Source organism: Ziziphus jujuba, chromosome 1 (assembly GCF_031755915.1).
Source record: "Ziziphus jujuba cultivar Dongzao chromosome 1, ASM3175591v1".
Classification (NCBI taxonomy): Eukaryota; Viridiplantae; Streptophyta; class Magnoliopsida; order Rosales; family Rhamnaceae; genus Ziziphus; species Ziziphus jujuba.
The window spans coordinates 1472728-1491622 of record NC_083379.1 but is presented as its reverse complement, the minus strand read 5'-3'; the positions used below and the strand labels follow the sequence as shown (position 1 = coordinate 1491622).

Genomic DNA, 18895 nt, shown 5'->3' with positions numbered 1-18895 from the left:
ATTGGGCTGGGCTTCATGTCTGGTCAGATGTCCTTTGTGTTTGACATACTATGCTCTCCCTGTGGGATTTGAAAATTACCTTTGTAGGTTGTAAAGGATGCAACTCCCCGAACTTTTTGACCAAAAACTCTCTCGTTAACTCTTTTTATATCTTATACATTAAAATGGTAAAATCCGATGTAGCCTTGTCATATCACAAATTCAATATTTTCACTATAACTTACATTTTTTTTTGAAAAAAAGAAAAAAAAAAAGAAAATTGGTTTCTACAGCTTCATATTGAGACAATTAGCTTAAAATGTAAAGGACAACGTCAATGTCTATATCTTCTTTTGCCTATATTCCGATCTATCAACAAATATGGGACAGTAATTTTTTTTTTTTCTTTTTTTACTTTTGAATAGAATTTTATAGGTCAATTTATTTTTTATTATTTATTTTACTAATTTGCAATAATTTTTGCTTCAAACGGGAGGAGGGCGTATTCCCTACCCAACAACTTCATAATATGGACGTAAGAGACTTACTATTAAACCAACCATTTTTTGACATTTTGGATTAATTTTGAGCAGCATTCTGGTTGAATAGCCTGTTATAGACCCAGAGGAAAACAAAAATGAGTATGAATGGTGGTAGAACTATATATATATATATATATATGTATATATATAGGAAAATTTTATTATGCAGATAGTCCCATGCAGATTTAATATTAATGATAATTTCTTAAAAAATCGTTATCAATATTTCAAATCCACATACAAAATGATCTGCACCATAAACAAACTTTATATATTTTCCATCTTATCTAAGCAACAAATGAGTCGGAACTTCAGTTGAAACAGAGCAAATAAACAAAGCAGTGTATATACGCTGGCTGTAGCAAGGAAGAACTCAAAATAGTCTTGATACAACTTATATAACTTTTGAATTTGGTATTTTCAGCCACAAAAACAATGTTTTCGTTCAACATCGAAGAATTGATTACATAGTTCACTCACTTCATTGTATCACTAATGCACATTTAGGCAAGTTTAAGATAAGGAAACAATTCCTAACAGAGTATCTCCTACAAGACAGAATTGTGATTAGCCAAATCACCCCAAACACACATAAATCCCATTAATTCCTTTTCTCCATAAACAACTCCACAGTTATACTAGTAGAGAAAACCAATTTGGAGAAAATGAGACGCAAAGAAAATTTTACAAAAACATGCACAGCGTGTGAGATGCATCAAGGATCCTCTATTCAATTTTAATTATGTTTGTTTATGCTTGTTTTTCTTTTTCTTTTTTTATTTATTTTTTTAATCCTAGCAGTATATTATGAATCTTATGGACAATGTCATTACATTGTATCAATGAAAGTTTTTAATCGGATGATTAAAACCTAAATTAACTAGGTACCGACATATATTTCAAGTTTAAAAAAATTGGCATGGTTAATAAGCACGTAACAAAAAACAGGTTGATGATTCTTGTTGTAAGGACTTTGATTCAAATCGAGAAAGGAAGTTTTCTTGGCATATATAGGCTATAGCTAGGTGGGTTTTTACTAGGACACTAGAGAGATGCATTCCAAGGTAACAACTTATAGTGACTGGCTCATATACTTTATATATCTTGTTTGCTAATTAACCAAATAGGGAAAAAAAAAATGAAAATGACCATCTTGAGACACGTAGCCTAAATTAGACTTGCGTTAAGAGGACAACATCAATGTCTTTATCTAATTGGCCTGTATTCCCATCTACCCACAATGTTGTACAATAACTTTTTATAGATCCATCAAAAAAGAGAAAGAAAATAGCCTTTTTTTGGATTCCTTCAAATTGAGATTCATATCGCTTATGGACTCAAACCCTGGCCGAAAAGCTCTATATTTCCAAAAGCCAAACGGCCTGATCAATAGGGCGTTATTCCATCTTTTTTAAGAAATAAATGACATGGAACTTCAGTTCAAACAGAATAAATCAACAAGGCAGGTACATATATAATAATAATTTCAAAACAAAACAAAATTTTTTTAGAAACAGCAAAAGAACAGAATATAAATAAGCATGCAACTGCTATGTATATAAGTATGCAAATTCAAATACATACACATACATATACATACAGGGCCAACTACCAGGAAAGAGTTAAGCAGACAAAAAAAAGTTGTTTTTCGTTGTTTTTCTTAGGTACTTTCACTGGCTACCCCTTTTCTTAATTTCACTTTAGTTCAGGTACAGTTTCTTTGCTATGCTACGTATATAAGCATTTGCAACTTCAAATACATACATACATTAAAAAAAAAAAATGATTTTCTATCGATTATCTCCCAGCATATCACATTAATGACGTGACATATGTGATATGGATGATATCTCCATTAATAATTTAAATTTAAAAACAAAAATTAATACAAATTTTGCTAATTCTAAATCGCAATATCATCATACATTCCATTAAATATAAGTTGAAAATTAATTTCCAGTTGATCAAATTTGTACACACCCACACACACACATGTATATATATATATATATAATATTATATATCTCATATATTATATATAAAAATATATAAATATATATATATATATATATGCGTGGTATACGTATATATGGTTTACATCCTTTGTTTGTACATCTAGCAAAAAAAAAATCCCTTTGTTTGTATCAAATTTCGGCTAAAATCCATGCATATGGTTGAGAAAGGAACTCGAGCCTCACAATCAGTACGAGGAGGAGATCCAGCACGACATATTCTAAAGAAAAGTCTTAGGAGGAGTCCAATTATAATTTGTGGTGAAAGGCTGTGTGATAATTACGAAGTTGTTATCATCTAGATATGTCCTGGAGTGGCCCAGGCCTAGCTCCTATCCATTCAATGTGACAGTTTTGTATATATATATTATATATATATATGTGTGTGTGTGTGTGTATGGTATGCCATTAGTTGTTTAAGTCCCCAGCATTTAGCCTTTCAAAGCTTTTGAATTTGGGTAGGTACACAAGCATCTAGCTGGCTAAGCTAGCTCAAATAAAGTTTATGACGATTTCATCAAACCAATTTCCATTTAGATACATAGAGTGAATTAATTAGTTACTGTAGCACACCTTTATACACTCTTTTACTGTTAAATTCTAAATCCTGCATCTAAGATCAATCCTGAAATCCGATGAAAATCCAACTTTTATATTCAATTATATGAGGACATGCAAATGCATCTATACTATATATATATATATATTATATGCCAATGAAATTCACCCTTTTTTTTAATCATTTTCACTATGGAAGGGAAAGCCACAAACTACAAAAGTTACAATTATAGCGATCTGAGAGCATAATATATTTGGTTTAATACGTATCTTTTTATTGACAATCTTTTTGTTTTCTTGTTTTCTATTTTCAATGTACTACGATATATATATATGTATATAATTTGCTTTCTTAGGGTCAAATTAATATTAATTGTCACTGAAAACAACTATGAAAACTTTATGATTAGATTTAATTAAGCTCCTCTGTGTTTTGCGGCTTATTTTACATATATATGCTCCTATACTTCTGAAAGTTACATGCAATTAAAATGATCATGTCAGCTTGTTGAATAAATTCTAATAAATTCTATATTTTCATGATTTTAATGGTGGACCAGGAGGGCCATATACTACGACTCCCCAAAAAGTTATTAATTGAAAAGCAAGTTTCTAAAGTAAGATCAAATTTCCAAATAAAGCTTTGGCCCATTAATTTCTTCTTTTAATAGTAATAAGAGGTGCAAATTGTTAGTTGGATAATTTTGACAAATGATGGAAAGTTAGAAAATAAAAATACGTTTTAATGAATCTAAATGCTGAAAACAGCATGTACCAAAAAAGAAGAAGAAGGATTAAAAAAAAAAAAAAAAAAAAAAAAGGAGAACTATTTAGAAGAAGCTAGCCTCTTGGGCTTCTCTCTTCTTTAAAGGATGATGTATCTTCCTCTGTTTAGCTTAATGAAGTTTCTTTTCAATCCCCACAAAAAAGAAAAAACAGAAGAAGAGAAGAAGATATTTAGAAGCAAAAATTATCTGAATTGGTACGCGCATCATATATATATATATATGTATATAACATATACATATATGTTTTTTTCTCAATGAAAAACCAGCTGAAGAGTTCATAGAAATTCAAAATATCCCAAAAGTGGATCCCCCAAAGTTTGAACAGAATTCACAAAGGTTGAGTAGCAGATATAATTTATACTCCATCGGCAACAAAGAGATTCTTCTTGGTCGGTCTGCCACTACTAATCCACAACTCCATTTTCCACATTTTCCAATTCCATCATCAATATGTTTCACAATTATTATCATCCTCCTTCAAACTTATACGTAAAACAAAACCCAAAAAAAAAATAAGTGATATATTGTTGAACCAAAATTGTAGTAATATTCTTTAGAAGATCATTTTAATATATATGTTACTATTAATTTTTACTTCTTATTAGATTCATATCATTCAGTTTAGGAATCTTAATCTAAATATATTGTTGAACCAAAATTGTAGTAATATTCTTTAGAAGATCATTTTAATATATATGTTATTATTATTTTTACTTCTTATTAGATTAAGATCATTCATATTAGGAATCTTAATCTAAATATATTGTTGAACCAAAATTGTAGTAATATTCTTTAAAAGATCATTTTAATATATATGTTACTATTATTTTTACTTCTTATTAGATTAAGATCATTCATATTAGGAATCTTAATCTAAATGCTACTCTATAAATATATGCCTAAAAATCATTCAATTTAGGAATCTTAATCTAAATATATTGTTGAACCAAAATTGTAGTAATATTCTTTAGAAGATCATTTTAATATATATGTTACTATTATTTTTACTTCTTATTAGATTAAGATCATTCATATTAGGAATCTTAATCTAAATGCTACTCTATAAATATATGCCTAAAAATCATTCAAATTTTTTTTTTTGGAAAGAATATTCCATTTAAAAAGTGGGGTATATCAACAGCAATGGTTGTGCTGGATTATTACTTTTTCCATGACGTGCATATGTAACAAATATACATACATATTATATTTTTTATATATAATATGAAAAGGAAAGAGGAAAAAAAAAAAAGAAAAAAAAGAAAAATGGGTCCCAATCCATTTCAGAGGCGGCAAGAAAAGGGGAAAATGAAAGTATTATAGGCTAATCTTTGAAAATGAAATTAACCATTAAAAAAAAAAAAAAGGGAAAAAAGGAGAAAAGCCTAACATAAAGCCCCACCTTAAGGTTAATAGCCAAAGAAAGAATGATGGCCGGTGACCGACTTTTCTATTTTCCTTTTTCACAGTCTCTCAAAATTTTTCTCCTTTTTATTTTTATTTTTATTTTTTATTTTTTCATTTTCATTCCTCACAAAGCGGAAGTCTGCCTTCCCCATTACCAGCCATCAGCACCTTTGTAAATCTCTCCCATCTCTTTCTTTCTTTCTTTCATTTTTTTTTTTTTTTTGTTTCCTTCCAATTTTTTTTCTTTTAATTTTCTTAATTGTTTAATATCGAATTATTAAGGAAAAAAAAATAACAAAATTCAGATGACAAAGATACGTACACATTTACACAGAGAAAGAAAACAAAAAATGCGTCAAAACCCAAAAAACAGCAACAGATTCTACCTGTAAAGGGGTTTGATTCAAGGTACTACATTTCCTTTATTTGACCTCATCTATCTTTCTCTGTAATATTGTTTGTATGTTTATAATTTTTTCAAATGGACATATTAACCTTTTCACTGGTCTTTCATTAACTTTCCAACCAAACCCACATAGTTTATCAACGTGGTAATAACACATAGTTTTGTCTATGTGGGTTTACAAAGATTTCCCACATAGTTTATCTATGTAATAATAACACATTGTTTTATCTATGCGGGTTTACAAAGATTTAACCTTTTCCACATATTGAGCAAATAAATAATAAAAAAAACGAAAAATGGGCAGCTGAATTCTGAATTCTAACATTTTTTTATTAAAAAAAGTTTAAAAAATGTTTTTTTGTTTTTTTTAACCGTTGGTGAAGGATGAAAAGAAAAGAAAAGAAAAGAAAGTGAAAATGGAAAAAAGGGGAATGGCTTAAGTCCCTCCAAACGAGATAGAAATGAGGGGAACGGAAAAAAGAATATAATTAAGGAATTATATTCTATATATTATATTTAGATTTAAAAAAAATCTATACAGATTAAATTATATTCAATTTAAATTTTAATAAATTTTATAAAAGTTTATTAAAATTTAAATATATTCAATTAGTATTTTATAAAATTCTTTTAAAATCTAATAGTATCTAAAAAGTTATTAATTTAAAAAAAATAGATTTTAAAAAATTTTAATAGTAAAATTATAAAAAAAATTATCAATATAAAATCTAATTTTAATTTTAAAAATTTTATTTGATTTTTATAAATTATTCATAAAATTTATAAAATTCCATTACAATTTATCAAATCTTTTAAAATTTATAATTTATTTTAAATTAGATATACTTAACTTTTTAAAACCTATCATTTATTGTAAATTGAATATACCTAAAAGGAAAAGAAAAGGGAGGGGATTAACAGTTTATATGTCCTTTGTTGGGGGTGTTGTTTTATTGCCGTTAGTGATAAGCACGCCTGGCAACTCATCATTCCCTCCAACCCCTCTCTTTGGTCTCTCTGTCTCTCTGTCTCACTCTCTCTCTCTCTCTCTCCCTGTCTCTTCGCTTTTCTCTCTTTCATTCTCTCTCTCTCTCTAGCATTTTTTTTTTTTCTCATTTTACTTCCTCTTCTTATTCTTCTAGCAGCCCCCACTTTACTCTTTCTGCTAAGCTTTTTTCCGTATTTTTCTCTTTAATTGCTGTTCCTTGGAAAATTCTATCATACATATATATATATTCCAGTTATTTTTGTCCGTTGGATTGGATCTGATTCTTTGATTCTGTTTTGTGCAAATTCTTAATCGGATTTCGTCCTCGAGACCATCAGGTACGCTACCAGTTTTTGGATTCTGATGTTGGGTTTTTTTTTTTTTCCTCTGCTTTTTGTCAATTTTGGTTTTTATTAATGTTAATGGGTTTGGTGAATATTTGTTTCGTTTTGCGAAATCCAATAAAATAAACCCTTTGAAATGTGTGAGCTTTTTGTTTGAGGTGTGGGATTAGTGAGATGTGTTTCTCAATAAATTCTTATAGATTTTAGCAAAATTTGATTCTTTTTATTTTATTTTTTTGGTTTTTTTCCAATATTTTTGCTCTTGTGGGATTGATCGGATTGACGGATGGGTATGCTGTAATTGGTTTTCGCTGATCCAATGCAAATTATGATGTTGTATTGCTCGATTTCAGCTGAGCTTGATTTTTTTGGGTAAATTTATTTTTCTTTAAATGTGTAAATTTCTGCCGTGCAATTTAACTGCATCTTTTATCGGATTTCAGATTATAGTAATTCGTGATAGCTCTAACGTGTAAATTTGGAATGCTGGATTTCCAAGACCCGTTTGGTATTGTTATGTTTTTTGGTTGTTGTGACTCATTTTCTAATAAATTCCGTCTGCACTGTTTGTCTTTTACGTGTCTGTCTTTGTCTGTATTTCTTCAAAGCTTTCACTTTCAGTTGAAGTCTGTTTACTTCCGTTTCAAAATGCTTCCGTTGTTCTTCTGTTTGTGCAATTCTGTGTTTTTCTGCGAGGACGGCTTTAACCATTTATTATGGAGGGAACACCCATCTTTGTTAACTTCCAAATTCTTCTCAATATACTTCTTACTATTCCCCCTTAACCCTTTTCTTCTTGCTGCGTCTTCTGGTTTTTGTCGTTATAGTTTTCAATTTTCTAGTTTGTTTTTTTTTTTTTTTTTTTTTTTTTTTTTTTTTTTTTGATATCATTCTTCCCAAAAAAAAAAAAAAAAAAAAAAAGAAGAAGAAGAAGAAAATTTTCGCTTCATCATAAACTCATATGTATTTACACCGTGATTGCTTATTCTGACATAAGAATTCCAAAGTAGCCACGGTATTGGCTAACATATTTTTTGTTGGGGGCATCGTTTTGGCTAAATGATTGCTGGAGATATATTATATACGTTCTTTAATTCTTATTCTTCTATGGAATGACTAAATTTGACTTTGTGGATGAACTGCCAAAAGCAGCATTTGAAGAAAATATTTCACAGTAAGCTGCATTGTTCGTCTATTGACGTGAAAATGCACTTGTTTTTTTGAAAAGAAAAACTTTATGAATAAACCGGGGAAGTAAAATGAATTGATTACTTGAAAAAGATGTTAGCTTTACTGTTAAATATTAGAAAGAGTTGGAACAATTTGTCACTTTGCATCGGTTATGGTCATTAGTTAATGGACAACAGGGGTATGTGTGAATAATTGTTATGGATAAGTATCAATATATGAATTGAATTGCATCGTGAAGCTTTTCTTTTGAAGCTGAAATGTTAGCCTCTTGGTAATATACTATCGCTAGTTAGTGAGGGAAACTAGGTCATTTTGTTTATTTTTAGGAAATTATGAATTACAACCATTTCAAGATGCTTATGAAGCAATGAAAAGGACACGCAAAGACTTGGGCATAATGGCAAACTTCATGCTATGCAATTATGATGGTGGTGGTACAGCACTCAATTGAAACAGGATTTCCTGAAGCTGAAGAGTTGTCTCTAGCTGTTGTGAAGGGTTTAACGTGAATCATACATTCAAATATGCCAACCATGAAACATTCTTACAAATTGGAAGAGAACTTCCTGTAATGTTGTTAAAATATTGTAATTTTATAGGGTGAGAATGTTTGTGTTTGAGCAGGGTCTTTGATAAATGGTGAACATCTTTATCTAATCAGAGCATAACTTAAGAAATGATATTTGTTATGCTTAAAATAAAGTTTGCTCATGTTTCATGATTCGATCAACTGTTGGATTTTGGCTTCTTTTTGATGTTTCATTTTACTGTTACTTTGACAGTGAAAATATGTTGAATTTTTTCCCTTTTTTTAAAATTTTTTTTATTTACAGTTCCAGTTTTGTTTCAGGATACTTCTACACCTTTCTTCAAGCCAACATCTTGGATAATTAAATTGTTCTAGCTACAAACGACATGGCTGTCTCCATGAGAGATTTGGATCCAGCATTCCAGGGAGCTGGACAAAAGGCGTATCCTTCATCTAATGAGCATTGATTGTATTTATGGTTTAAGTGTAACACTTTATAATGTTCAAGTTTCTAGTATACCTAATAGGCTAAAATCAGTCAAAAATTCAATTAAGATGACAATTACTACTTGCACGCTTCTATTGATAACTTTTTGAAAAAAATCAATTTGACCTCCTCTTCAAGAAAGTTACTGTTATACTCTCCTTGACGATGTTTAGAGGACTCGAAATATGGCGTATTGAAAACTTTGTTCCTGTTTCTGTTCCAAAGGCCGCTTATGGAAAATTCTTTACAGGGGACTCCTATGTGATCTTGAAAGTAAGCAATTTGATTCTCATCTAAATTCATTTCTCATGTATCTATAGTCTTTAATTAGCTTCACAGTAATGTAAATTGCATCTACTGAAACTTCTTTTAGATTTATGGTAACCACCTATTAAAGTTTTATAACCTTGTTTCTGCTGTAGCATTAATCACTTGAAAAAGGTTTGAAATGTGATTTCAATCTCAGTTTTTTTTACTGATACTTATCTCAACCAAAGAATGCCCTATCTGAACCAGTTCATGTATGAGGCTTCTAGGGTGGAGGAAGAAACAGATACAACTCCCAACAACTTTTTCTGAATAAGAAGTAAAGTTTAGAACTTTTGTCTTAATCAATCCAATTATGTTCTTCTTTTGCTCCTCGTTTAATGGGGAAAAGCCATAGAGGGAATAGGCAGAGAGTTAAGGATTGAGACTTTTAGATTTTGGATTAGTCCTATATTCTGAATTTTCTTTCGGTTCGGCTAGGTTTCATGGCATTTAATGTCTGCTTATCGTAAAAGCAGTGCTATTTCTGCGTTCCTCGTAAAAAAATTTACCTTTTAAGCTAGCAATGTTTCCCCTGTAGCTTATTGGATTTATTTGATTGTTAAATTATATGAATTATTTATTTATGTTATAATTTGTAATCTTTTTGAGTTGAATAACTTACGCATTGTTTACCTTTCAATGTAGACAACCTCCTTAAAAAGTGGTGCATTGAGACATGATATCCATTATTGGCTTGGTAAAGATACCTCTCAGGTGAGTCTTACTTAGTTCAAGGATTGCAGTGTTTATTCGCCATTATATCTTCTATAATTTTTTGATAAATGTTAAAACAGGATGAAGCTGGTACTGCAGCTATCAAGACAGTTGAACTGGATGCAGCTCTTGGAGGACGTGCTGTGCAATATCGTGAAGTACAAGGTCATGAAACTGAGAAATTCCTATCTTATTTCAAACCATGTATTATACCTCAAGAAGGTGGAGTTGCATCTGGCTTCAAACATGCTGAAGCTGATGAACACAAGACGCGATTGTTTGTCTGCAAAGGAAAACATGTTGTTAATGTAAAAGAGGCAAGTCTATGTTAATTAATTCTCTGCTGGTGACAGAAAAATCAAGATGACAAGCTTGTGGTCTAAATTTGTTTGTCTCTGTGTGTGTGTCATATGCATTGCATGTTTATGTGTGTATGGTGGTTTTTTACCTTTATGTTTTTGTTTCTTTGTTTCTTTTTTAATGGGAATTCTTTGTTCCTCATTAACTTTCATTTTTCGTTTGTTATAGGTTCCTTTTGCTCGGTCATCACTCAACCATGATGATATTTTTATTCTTGATACCAAGTCAAAAATATTTCAATTCAATGGTTCCAACTCATCCATTCAAGAGAGAGCCAAAGCATTAGAAGTTGTCCAATACATTAAGGACACTTATCATGATGGGAAATGTGAGATTGCCACAATTGGTAAGTGGCTGAAGATTTGGAATTTCAAGGATGATAAATGAATACCATTTTTCTGTGTATGTTGATTTGCCTATTAATGCAGAGGATGGAAAGTTGATGGCTGATTCTGAAACTGGAGAATTTTGGGGTTTCTTTGGTGGCTTTGCTCCACTCCCTAAGAAAACAGCCAGTGATGAGGATAAGACTGTTGATTCTCATTCTACGAAGCTACTTAGGTAATATGTTACCCCAGTTTCCTTTTTTGATGTGCATTTTAACATTGAACTGCCATTATTGCACTCATTTTTTACTGCTAAGATCAAAATGTTATTAATACTATTATTATTGTTATGTTTTTTCCTTTTCTTCTCTCCTCCTCCTCCTTTTTTTTTTTTTTTTTTTTTTTTTTTTGGAGATTTTTCATTGCTGAATTTACTTTTCCCAAAACATTAATTAGATATGGTATCTGCAGTACATATCTCAAACCACTTAATTTACTACATAGTTTCATGTATGATAATGAATTATGCAATTCAGTTATGTTGTAGTTCTGACATAAATATGTATATATATGTGCCGTTTAAGCATTGAGAAAGGGCAGGCAGTACCTGTTGAGGCTGATTCTTTGACAAGGGAATTGCTAGACACAAATAAATGCTATCTTTTAGACTGTGGGGTGGAAGTATTTGTATGGATGGGGAGAAATACATCTCTTGAAGAAAGAAAGAGTGCAAGTGGAGCTTCAGAAGTATAGCCCTTATGTTCTAACTTATATTGGTTTTTACACATCTAAATGGTTAATAAACTTCATTTTGTTCTTCGTTCTATGAAACAGGAGTTAGTCCGTGGCCCTGATCGACCAAAATCCCACATAATTCGTGTAATTGAAGGATTTGAAACGGTAACGTTCCGGTCTAAATTTGAATCATGGCCTCAGACAACTAATGTGGCTGTATCAGAGGATGGTAGAGGCAAGGTAGCAGGTCAGTGAATGAAATTCTTGGAAGATGTTTTCCTTGTAATGCAATTTATTCTTCTTATGATCGCCATCATCATCATTAAAAAATTGTTGAAAAAGAAATTATCATGAAAAAAAAAAAAATTGATATCTTTTACATTTTGTTGTTGCTATAGCACTTCTAAAACGTCAAGGAGTTAATGTGAAGGGCCTTTTGAAAGCTGATCCTGTAAAAGAAGAACCTCAACCGTACATTGATTGCACTGGAAACCTGCAGGTATGTAAGGCTGTGCCTATGATAATCCACCAGAGTAGCTTGTCGAATTAGAATTCTGAAGAGGGCCAGAAGTTATTCATTTTATAATGTTATACTGAATGTAAAACCTTAATTTTTGCCACTTTTTTTGGATATCCATTTCAAAATTATTTCATATATATCCAATGATATTTCTTTAAAAAACCATTAGTCTTCCATCTAGAATGATAGTTTCATCCTTCATAGAAGATTCATAAACCCTAAGTCTTTTGTAGGTTAGGCAATCTGTTGTGTGCTAAAGGTAACTTTTCTTTGTTTGCACAGGTTTGGCGTGTTAGTGGTCAGGAAAAAATTCTTCTTCCAGCTTCTGATCAGTCAAAACTCTACAGTGGAGATTGCTTTATTTTTCAGTACTCATATCCTGGAGAAGATAAAGAGGAGTACCTTATTGGAACATGGTTTGGGAAGCAAAGTGTTGAGGTAAGACTATCATAAGCTTTTGACTTGTTTATGTTCTTGTTTTACCTTTCTACTTTTTTTTTTTTTGTTTGTTTTTGTTTTTCCCCTTAAAAGTGATTTCTTTTATAAAAACTAAAGTAGAAAGGAGTTGTACTGCAATGTGTATCATTCTGAGCAAAATGTGAATACTGTATCATAAGTCACATATAACTAGCTAATTATTATATTTTCAAAGTATATATGCGTTCATGTGGTTGAGACAAAGGTAGAAAATTTAAAACTTATTTTATGTGTAAATTTATGAAATAAATAAATTATGCGTTTTGCTAATCATGGGATAGTAATTGATTTTATTTGACTGGTTTTTTCCTGTTAAGACTATTAGGTTGTTTAGTTTCCTTTTTTGGTCAAGTTGATTTATTAGAAATATTGTCAAATGTAACCTTAGGCAGTCACGAGTTATTGAATAATGTATAGTTTACTTTCTTCCTGTAGTTTTGTCTCTATTTTTCATCCCTTAGTTTCTCTCTCCTCTCTTCTTTCTGGTCATTCTCATACCAAGTCCTGCTACAACATGTATTTATGTGTGTTTGTGCCCATGCATTATAAACATCATAGGTGTTTAGAGTGTTCCAAAAATATTCTATTCCTAGTGCATTTTATCGTATAAATCTTAAAGATTGGCTAGTGCATTTTATCATATAAATCTTAAAGATTGGCAAAAGCATAAATATATTAAAGATCAAAAGAGTTACCTGATTTTGTCTTAGAAATTTTGGATGATATATATTAGAAGTGGCTAAACTGCCTCTATGTATAACCACCATGTAATTGAGCAGTCGTTAAACTCAAGTTGTTATATATGTATTCTTGCTATTCTATATGCATTGTTACAATGTGCCAAATATAAAGGGTTTCTTTGTACACACTGACATGCACCCATACACCCATACACCCAAAATGCAAGCACAAATATACATCCATGCATGCTTGCTTTACGACGATGCTTCTAGGTGTGCATTATACCGATCTATTCACTGGATCTGTAATATGGAATTACGTTAAAAACAGGAAGAAAGGGCTTCAGCTGTTTCACTCGCAAGCAAGATGGTCGAGTCATTGAAGTTTCTGCCTGCCCAAGTATTTTTCCTTCAACTTGGCCCCCTCTAGTTATTTTGACATAATTAATTGTCCTCATCCTTTCTACAGCTCTTACTAATTGTACTTTTTTATCTTTTGCAAATTGCTAGGCTCGTATATATGAAGGAAATGAACCAATTCAGTTCTATTCAATCTTCCAGAGTATTATAGTTTTTAAGGTTTGAGTTTGCAATACCTACCAAGGAACTTTCATTAATTTATCTAGTTGTCTTTATATATTTCTACTTAGATTCATTTATTTTCAAAATGACTGCAAATCTAAAATCTATCAGGGTGGTCTGAGTGACGGATACAAGAAATACGTTGCAGAGAAGGAAATTCCTGATGATACATATAAAGAAGATGGCGTTGCATTATTTCGAGTCCAGGGCTCTGGGCCTGATAATATGCAAGCAATTCAAGTTGATCCTGTATGGCTCTCTCTTTTGTTTTTCGTTTTTTAAGCAATTCAAGCTGATCCTGTATGACTCTTTCTTTTGTTTTTGTTTTTTCCCTTTGCTCCCTTCTGTTATTTAGGCTCACTGTGTGGTCCATATCATATATTGCACACTATTGCAATCTGTTTTTTGGCATCTTCTGTATGTACAATTGATACTAACATTCTACTTCGTGTCATTAGGTTGCGTCATCTTTGAATTCTTCCTATTGCTACATATTACATGGTGGTTCCATGGTATATACATGGTCTGGAAGCCTTACTACCACTGATAGTCATGAACTTGTAGAGAGGCACCTGGATTTGATAAAGGTTTGACATTTTGTAGATTTTCCATTTCTTTAGAAATAATTTATGAACTTTGAATGGGTGATAAAGTTCCTAGGTAAGTTGTTCATGTTCATAATGGCATAGCAGCTGGTAGACCTGCTTCCTACATTTATGGTTTTGCATTTATGTGTTTGCTTTGATATTGAACACCAAACTTGTTCGTTAAAACCTTAGATCATAGTCAAAGGAGCTGATATTTCTTTTGTAAAACGCATATTTGTTCAAAGGAGGCTCTTTCATATCTTAGTGTATAACTGTAATCAGGAGCTTAATGTGTATGATATTGTTTTATGATTAAAGTCTCCTAGTCTACTTATATGTGCTTGCCAATTATTTGCAGCCTGATTCTCAGTCAAAACCACAAAAGGAAGGTGCAGAATCTGAACAGTTTTGGGAATTATTAGGAGGAAAGTCTGAATATCCCAGCCAAAAGATTGGAAGAGATGCCGAAAATGATCCTCACCTGTTTTCATGCATTTTTAAAAATGGTATTGATGATTATCTTTATAGGTTTATTTATTTGTTTATTAATTATTTCTTTCATGTACTTTAAATGGTGAAACTCTAACCTACAAATTTTTCTCCATTGTCTTGTTTATGGCCAAATGCAATGGTTATCTGTAGGGAATTTGAAGGTATTCTTTTTGTCTATCATTAAAGCTGTCAGATATGAGAAGTGAAAGTTATTTTGAGTTATGCTGAACATGAAAGATGCATGTCATAGAAAAGGTTTCCATTTTGTTTAATTTGATTTATTTAAAATTTATCTTGTTGCAGGTGACAGAGATTTACAATTTCACCCAAGATGATTTGATGACTGAAGATATATTTATCTTGGATTGTCACTCAGATATCTTTGTTTGGGTCGGCCAACAGGTTGACTCTAAGAATAGACTGAATGCTTTGACTATTGGGGAGGTATGACTGATTAGGCTTTGACTCAAAGCAATGGTTGTGAGCTACATTTTATAGTACTAAAATATCAAATATGTTTTTGGTATGATGTGAAATTCCTGTAGTTTAAGATGACTATATTCCTTGCTTCATGGAAGTTGATTTCCACTTTTTTATATTTTTGTAGCTTATGTTTTTTGACTTTGGTTGTAGAGCAAGATTCCTATATTGCTTGAACACAAGTTAATTTGACTTAAGCCCATGCTTCATAAATTTGAACCTATTTGTTACCATTCAATGAGATTTTTAATGCCTCTCTTTCTGTGACTTGGTTAACCTATTTATGTCTCTTAAACAGAAATTTCTTAAGCATGATTTCCTTCTAGAAAAATTATCTCGTGAAGCCCCAATATATATTGTCATGGAAGGGAGTGAGCCACCTTTCTTCACACGCTTCTTTGCATGGGACTCCGCCAAATCTGCAGTGAGTAACCATAAAATTAGTGTTTACTTAATCATCATAACTTGTCGTCTGTCAGAAAGTCTGAACACTTTTATTTTGGTACAGATGCATGGAAATTCATTTCAGAGGAAACTTGCTTTGGTAAAAAATGGTGGTACTCTGATGGTAGATGTAAGACTTTGTTTATCCTCACTGCTTAAGATTTCGAACTTTGATTCAATAAATTATGGAGTTCACTAACATTTGCTCTTGGATTTAGAGTCATCCTACCCTTACGTTTCTCTCAGTAATTCACATCTTTCAGCCTCTTTGATGTCTTTGACGTCTTGTATGATTTAACTTTTAGCTACAGCAGAAATTTGCACAACTTGAAATATTTTGTTTGCCATTATAAAGTATTATAATTTACCATATGTCCATAGCAGCTTAGGAAATGTGCACATGAGTACATTTATTTCAGCTTATTGCTGAAATTGGTTTCAGTTTGTGATAGCAAGGTACATATTACACTCTTCAATGACTTAATTTGATATTTGCTCGTAGCAAGTTCCTAAACCATGTGCACCATTCTAACATTATTATTTCTACTGATATCTGTTGTTTAGATACCAGTTATTTATCATTTATTTAAAAAATAACTTGCTTAGTTTAAATGACAAAAAGGTTTTTTGAAACTCCTGAGGGAACCTCTGACCATATGAATTTGAAAAAACATTGTACGGTTGTTGCTTTTAGCTTTTAATTTGACTTTATTTGTTGACAGCTGCCTCAGTAAGTGAAGCCCTATTACATATTAGACTAAGACCTCCATGAATATGTAATAAATTTAACTTATTTAGAAGATATATTCATCAGTATCTAGCGGGGATGAGAGTCAACATAGTATTCTTAGGCTGAGTGAAGAGAAAGATGTTCACTTTTTGTAGTTAAAGCTTAGTAATTTTATACCATCTTATTAGCTAGAATTTTTGCTCCAACTAATTTTTGTATACTTGTCACCACATTTATTGTGTTTAGTATCAGTTTTCTAATTAACTACCTGATGCATAATGTAGAAACCCAAGCGGAGAACCCCTGTATCTTATGGAGGAAGATCCAGTGTCCCAGATAAATCACAGCGTTCCAGAAGCATGTCTTTTAGTCCTGACCGAGTTCGTGTGAGGGGCAGGTCTCCAGCTTTCAATGCACTGGCTGCTAATTTTGAAAATCCCAATGCCAGGAACCTTTCAACTCCACCACCGGTGGTTAGAAAGATATATCCAAAATCTGTAACCCCAGATTCAGCTAAACTGGCTTCCAAGTCCTCAGCTATAGCAGCACTCACTGCTTCGTTTGAGCAACCAGCGCCAGCAAGAGAAACTATTATTCCCAGATCTGTTAATCTTAAAGGTATTACTACTTATGTTTCATGAAGTTGTTAATTAATTATTCCAGTCGTTAGCATAGTTCTTAATTCAAAGTACCTTTTCATGGTGGATGAAGTGAGCCCAGAGGCTACCAAACCAAAACAAGAAACAAACAACAAGGAGAACACTATGAGCAAAAGAATAGAATCCCTTACTATACAAGAAGATGTTAAAGAAGGTGAAGCAGAAGATGACGAAGGTCTCCCAATATACCCATATGAACGACTTAAGACGACATCATCGGATCCCATTTCAGAAATTGATGTAACCAAGCGAGAGGTAAAATATTGAGCATGTATCTAACTGAATCATGAGTTTACATCTTTATTGCAATTCTAATACTCAAAGTTGAAATTGCAGACATACCTGTCATCATCAGAGTTCAGAGAGAAATTTGGGATGTCAAAAGAAGCTTTCTTTAAGTTGCCCAAATGGAAACAGAACAAACTCAAAATGGCTCTTCAACTGTTCTGAGTCTCCTTTCTGTCACTGCATTTTCTTTAGCCTCCTGCAGGTGGAAGAAGGCTTAGCTGCAAAATCTGTAAGATGTTTTGCCTTATGACAGTTTGAATTTCATTATCTATGGTTCTAACAGACAGAAGCAGCATTCTAATGGCAATGTCCTTTTTTTCTTTTTTACTTCATTCATAATGCAGTGGAGAACTCAATTTCTCAAGGGTTAAAAGGGACAGCATCAGTGCATTTTTAGCTGCTTCTGCTCCCAAGAAGCTTGTTTTATAATTTGGACAGAACCAACAAATTTTTCCATTTATTTTTTTGGCCTTTTGAGTTTGCTTGACTGCCTAGGTTTTGTTTCTTTGTTGAGTTTAGCTGCTTGGTATTCTTTATGGTCACAGGATTGTTGTGCGCTTGTCTTTTTTTCCCTAATTTTTTTCATTTTTAATTTGATTTTTTAATTCAAAATTTGATTTGGGTAGAGAGATTAGGGCTTGCAAATGCAGTCTACTTTTTAGGCTGGATTGATAACTGAGGATGGAAAGTGTGTACAGCAGAGTGTATAAACCAGTCCGCTCGTTATTTGTTTTGACAATAAAAAGTGTGATTTTTGCCTTCTTCCGCTCCCTTCTTCCCATTTTTCCCTTTTTTGTATTTTTTTTTTTTTTTCAAAGGAGTTTGGTTTAAGTGGAAATCAACTTGCACCATTTCTCATATACATTTTATTATTTATAATTTCAAGTTAAATAGGTTTTTCCATTTCTCATATACATTTTATTATTTATAATTTCAAGTTAAATAGGTTTTCTTTTTCTTTACACCAATTTTATATTTCTTTAAGTAATTTTTTGACATAGTTTTATTATTTTGAATATTAAATTGAACTGTGCCCTTTTCAGTTCCCCTTTTTTTTTTTTTTTTTTTTTTTTTTTTTGTGTTTGTACTCTCATCCCTATCATCTCTCTGGGACAAGGATTGTGATGGCTATTAAATTCTTCCAAGCTCTTATCCTTATCTTTGGCATTAAAAGAGTCTAAACTCTATGAATCCATTTTATATAAAGTTCTACATGCTAAAGTTTTATTTTCATGAATTTTTAATAAGTTCTACTAATCGCATACTATGGGATATCTCTTT

At 31.6% G+C, this 18895-nt stretch overlaps 1 protein-coding gene across 2 annotated transcripts; it reads left to right on the top strand.

Annotated features, from left to right (window-relative positions):
- The first annotated feature begins 6647 nt into the window (after positions 1–6647).
- On the top strand, positions 6648–18379 carry LOC107403659 (villin-4). Of its 2 annotated transcripts, none has more exons than XM_016010569.4 (24): positions 6648–7018; positions 9066–9186; positions 9405–9504; positions 10186–10254; positions 10335–10571; positions 10783–10960; positions 11043–11175; positions 11525–11687; positions 11775–11922; positions 12074–12174; positions 12478–12633; positions 13684–13752; positions 13863–13931; positions 14046–14183; positions 14393–14521; positions 14880–15027; positions 15164–15174; positions 15317–15457; positions 15792–15917; positions 16002–16067; positions 16952–17285; positions 17379–17581; positions 17663–17843; positions 17959–18379. In XM_016010569.4, exons 2-23 carry the CDS (start codon positions 9131–9133, stop codon positions 17774–17776), a joined length of 2889 nt encoding a protein of 962 aa, XP_015866055.2. In that variant the 5' UTR covers positions 6648–7018; positions 9066–9130; the 3' UTR covers positions 17777–17843; positions 17959–18379. The 2 variants fall into 2 exon arrangements, with proteins under 2 accessions (XP_015866055.2, XP_048323288.1); XM_048467331.2 differs by lacking the exon at positions 6648–7018 and adding an exon at positions 7213–7396.
- Positions 18380–18895: the final 516 nt, after the last annotated feature.

Coding starts and splice junctions, on each gene's coding strand:
- LOC107403659 (XM_016010569.4), top strand. CDS start 9,131: ATGGCTGTCTCCATGAGAGATTTGGATCCAGCATTCCAGGGAGCTGGA. Junction 11,688..11,774: donor GTGCAAGTGGAGCTTCAGAA/GTATAGCCCTTA, acceptor TCTATGAAACAG/GAGTTAGTCCGTGGCCCTGA. Junction 14,184..14,392: donor AAGCAATTCAAGTTGATCCT/GTATGGCTCTCT, acceptor TCGTGTCATTAG/GTTGCGTCATCTTTGAATTC.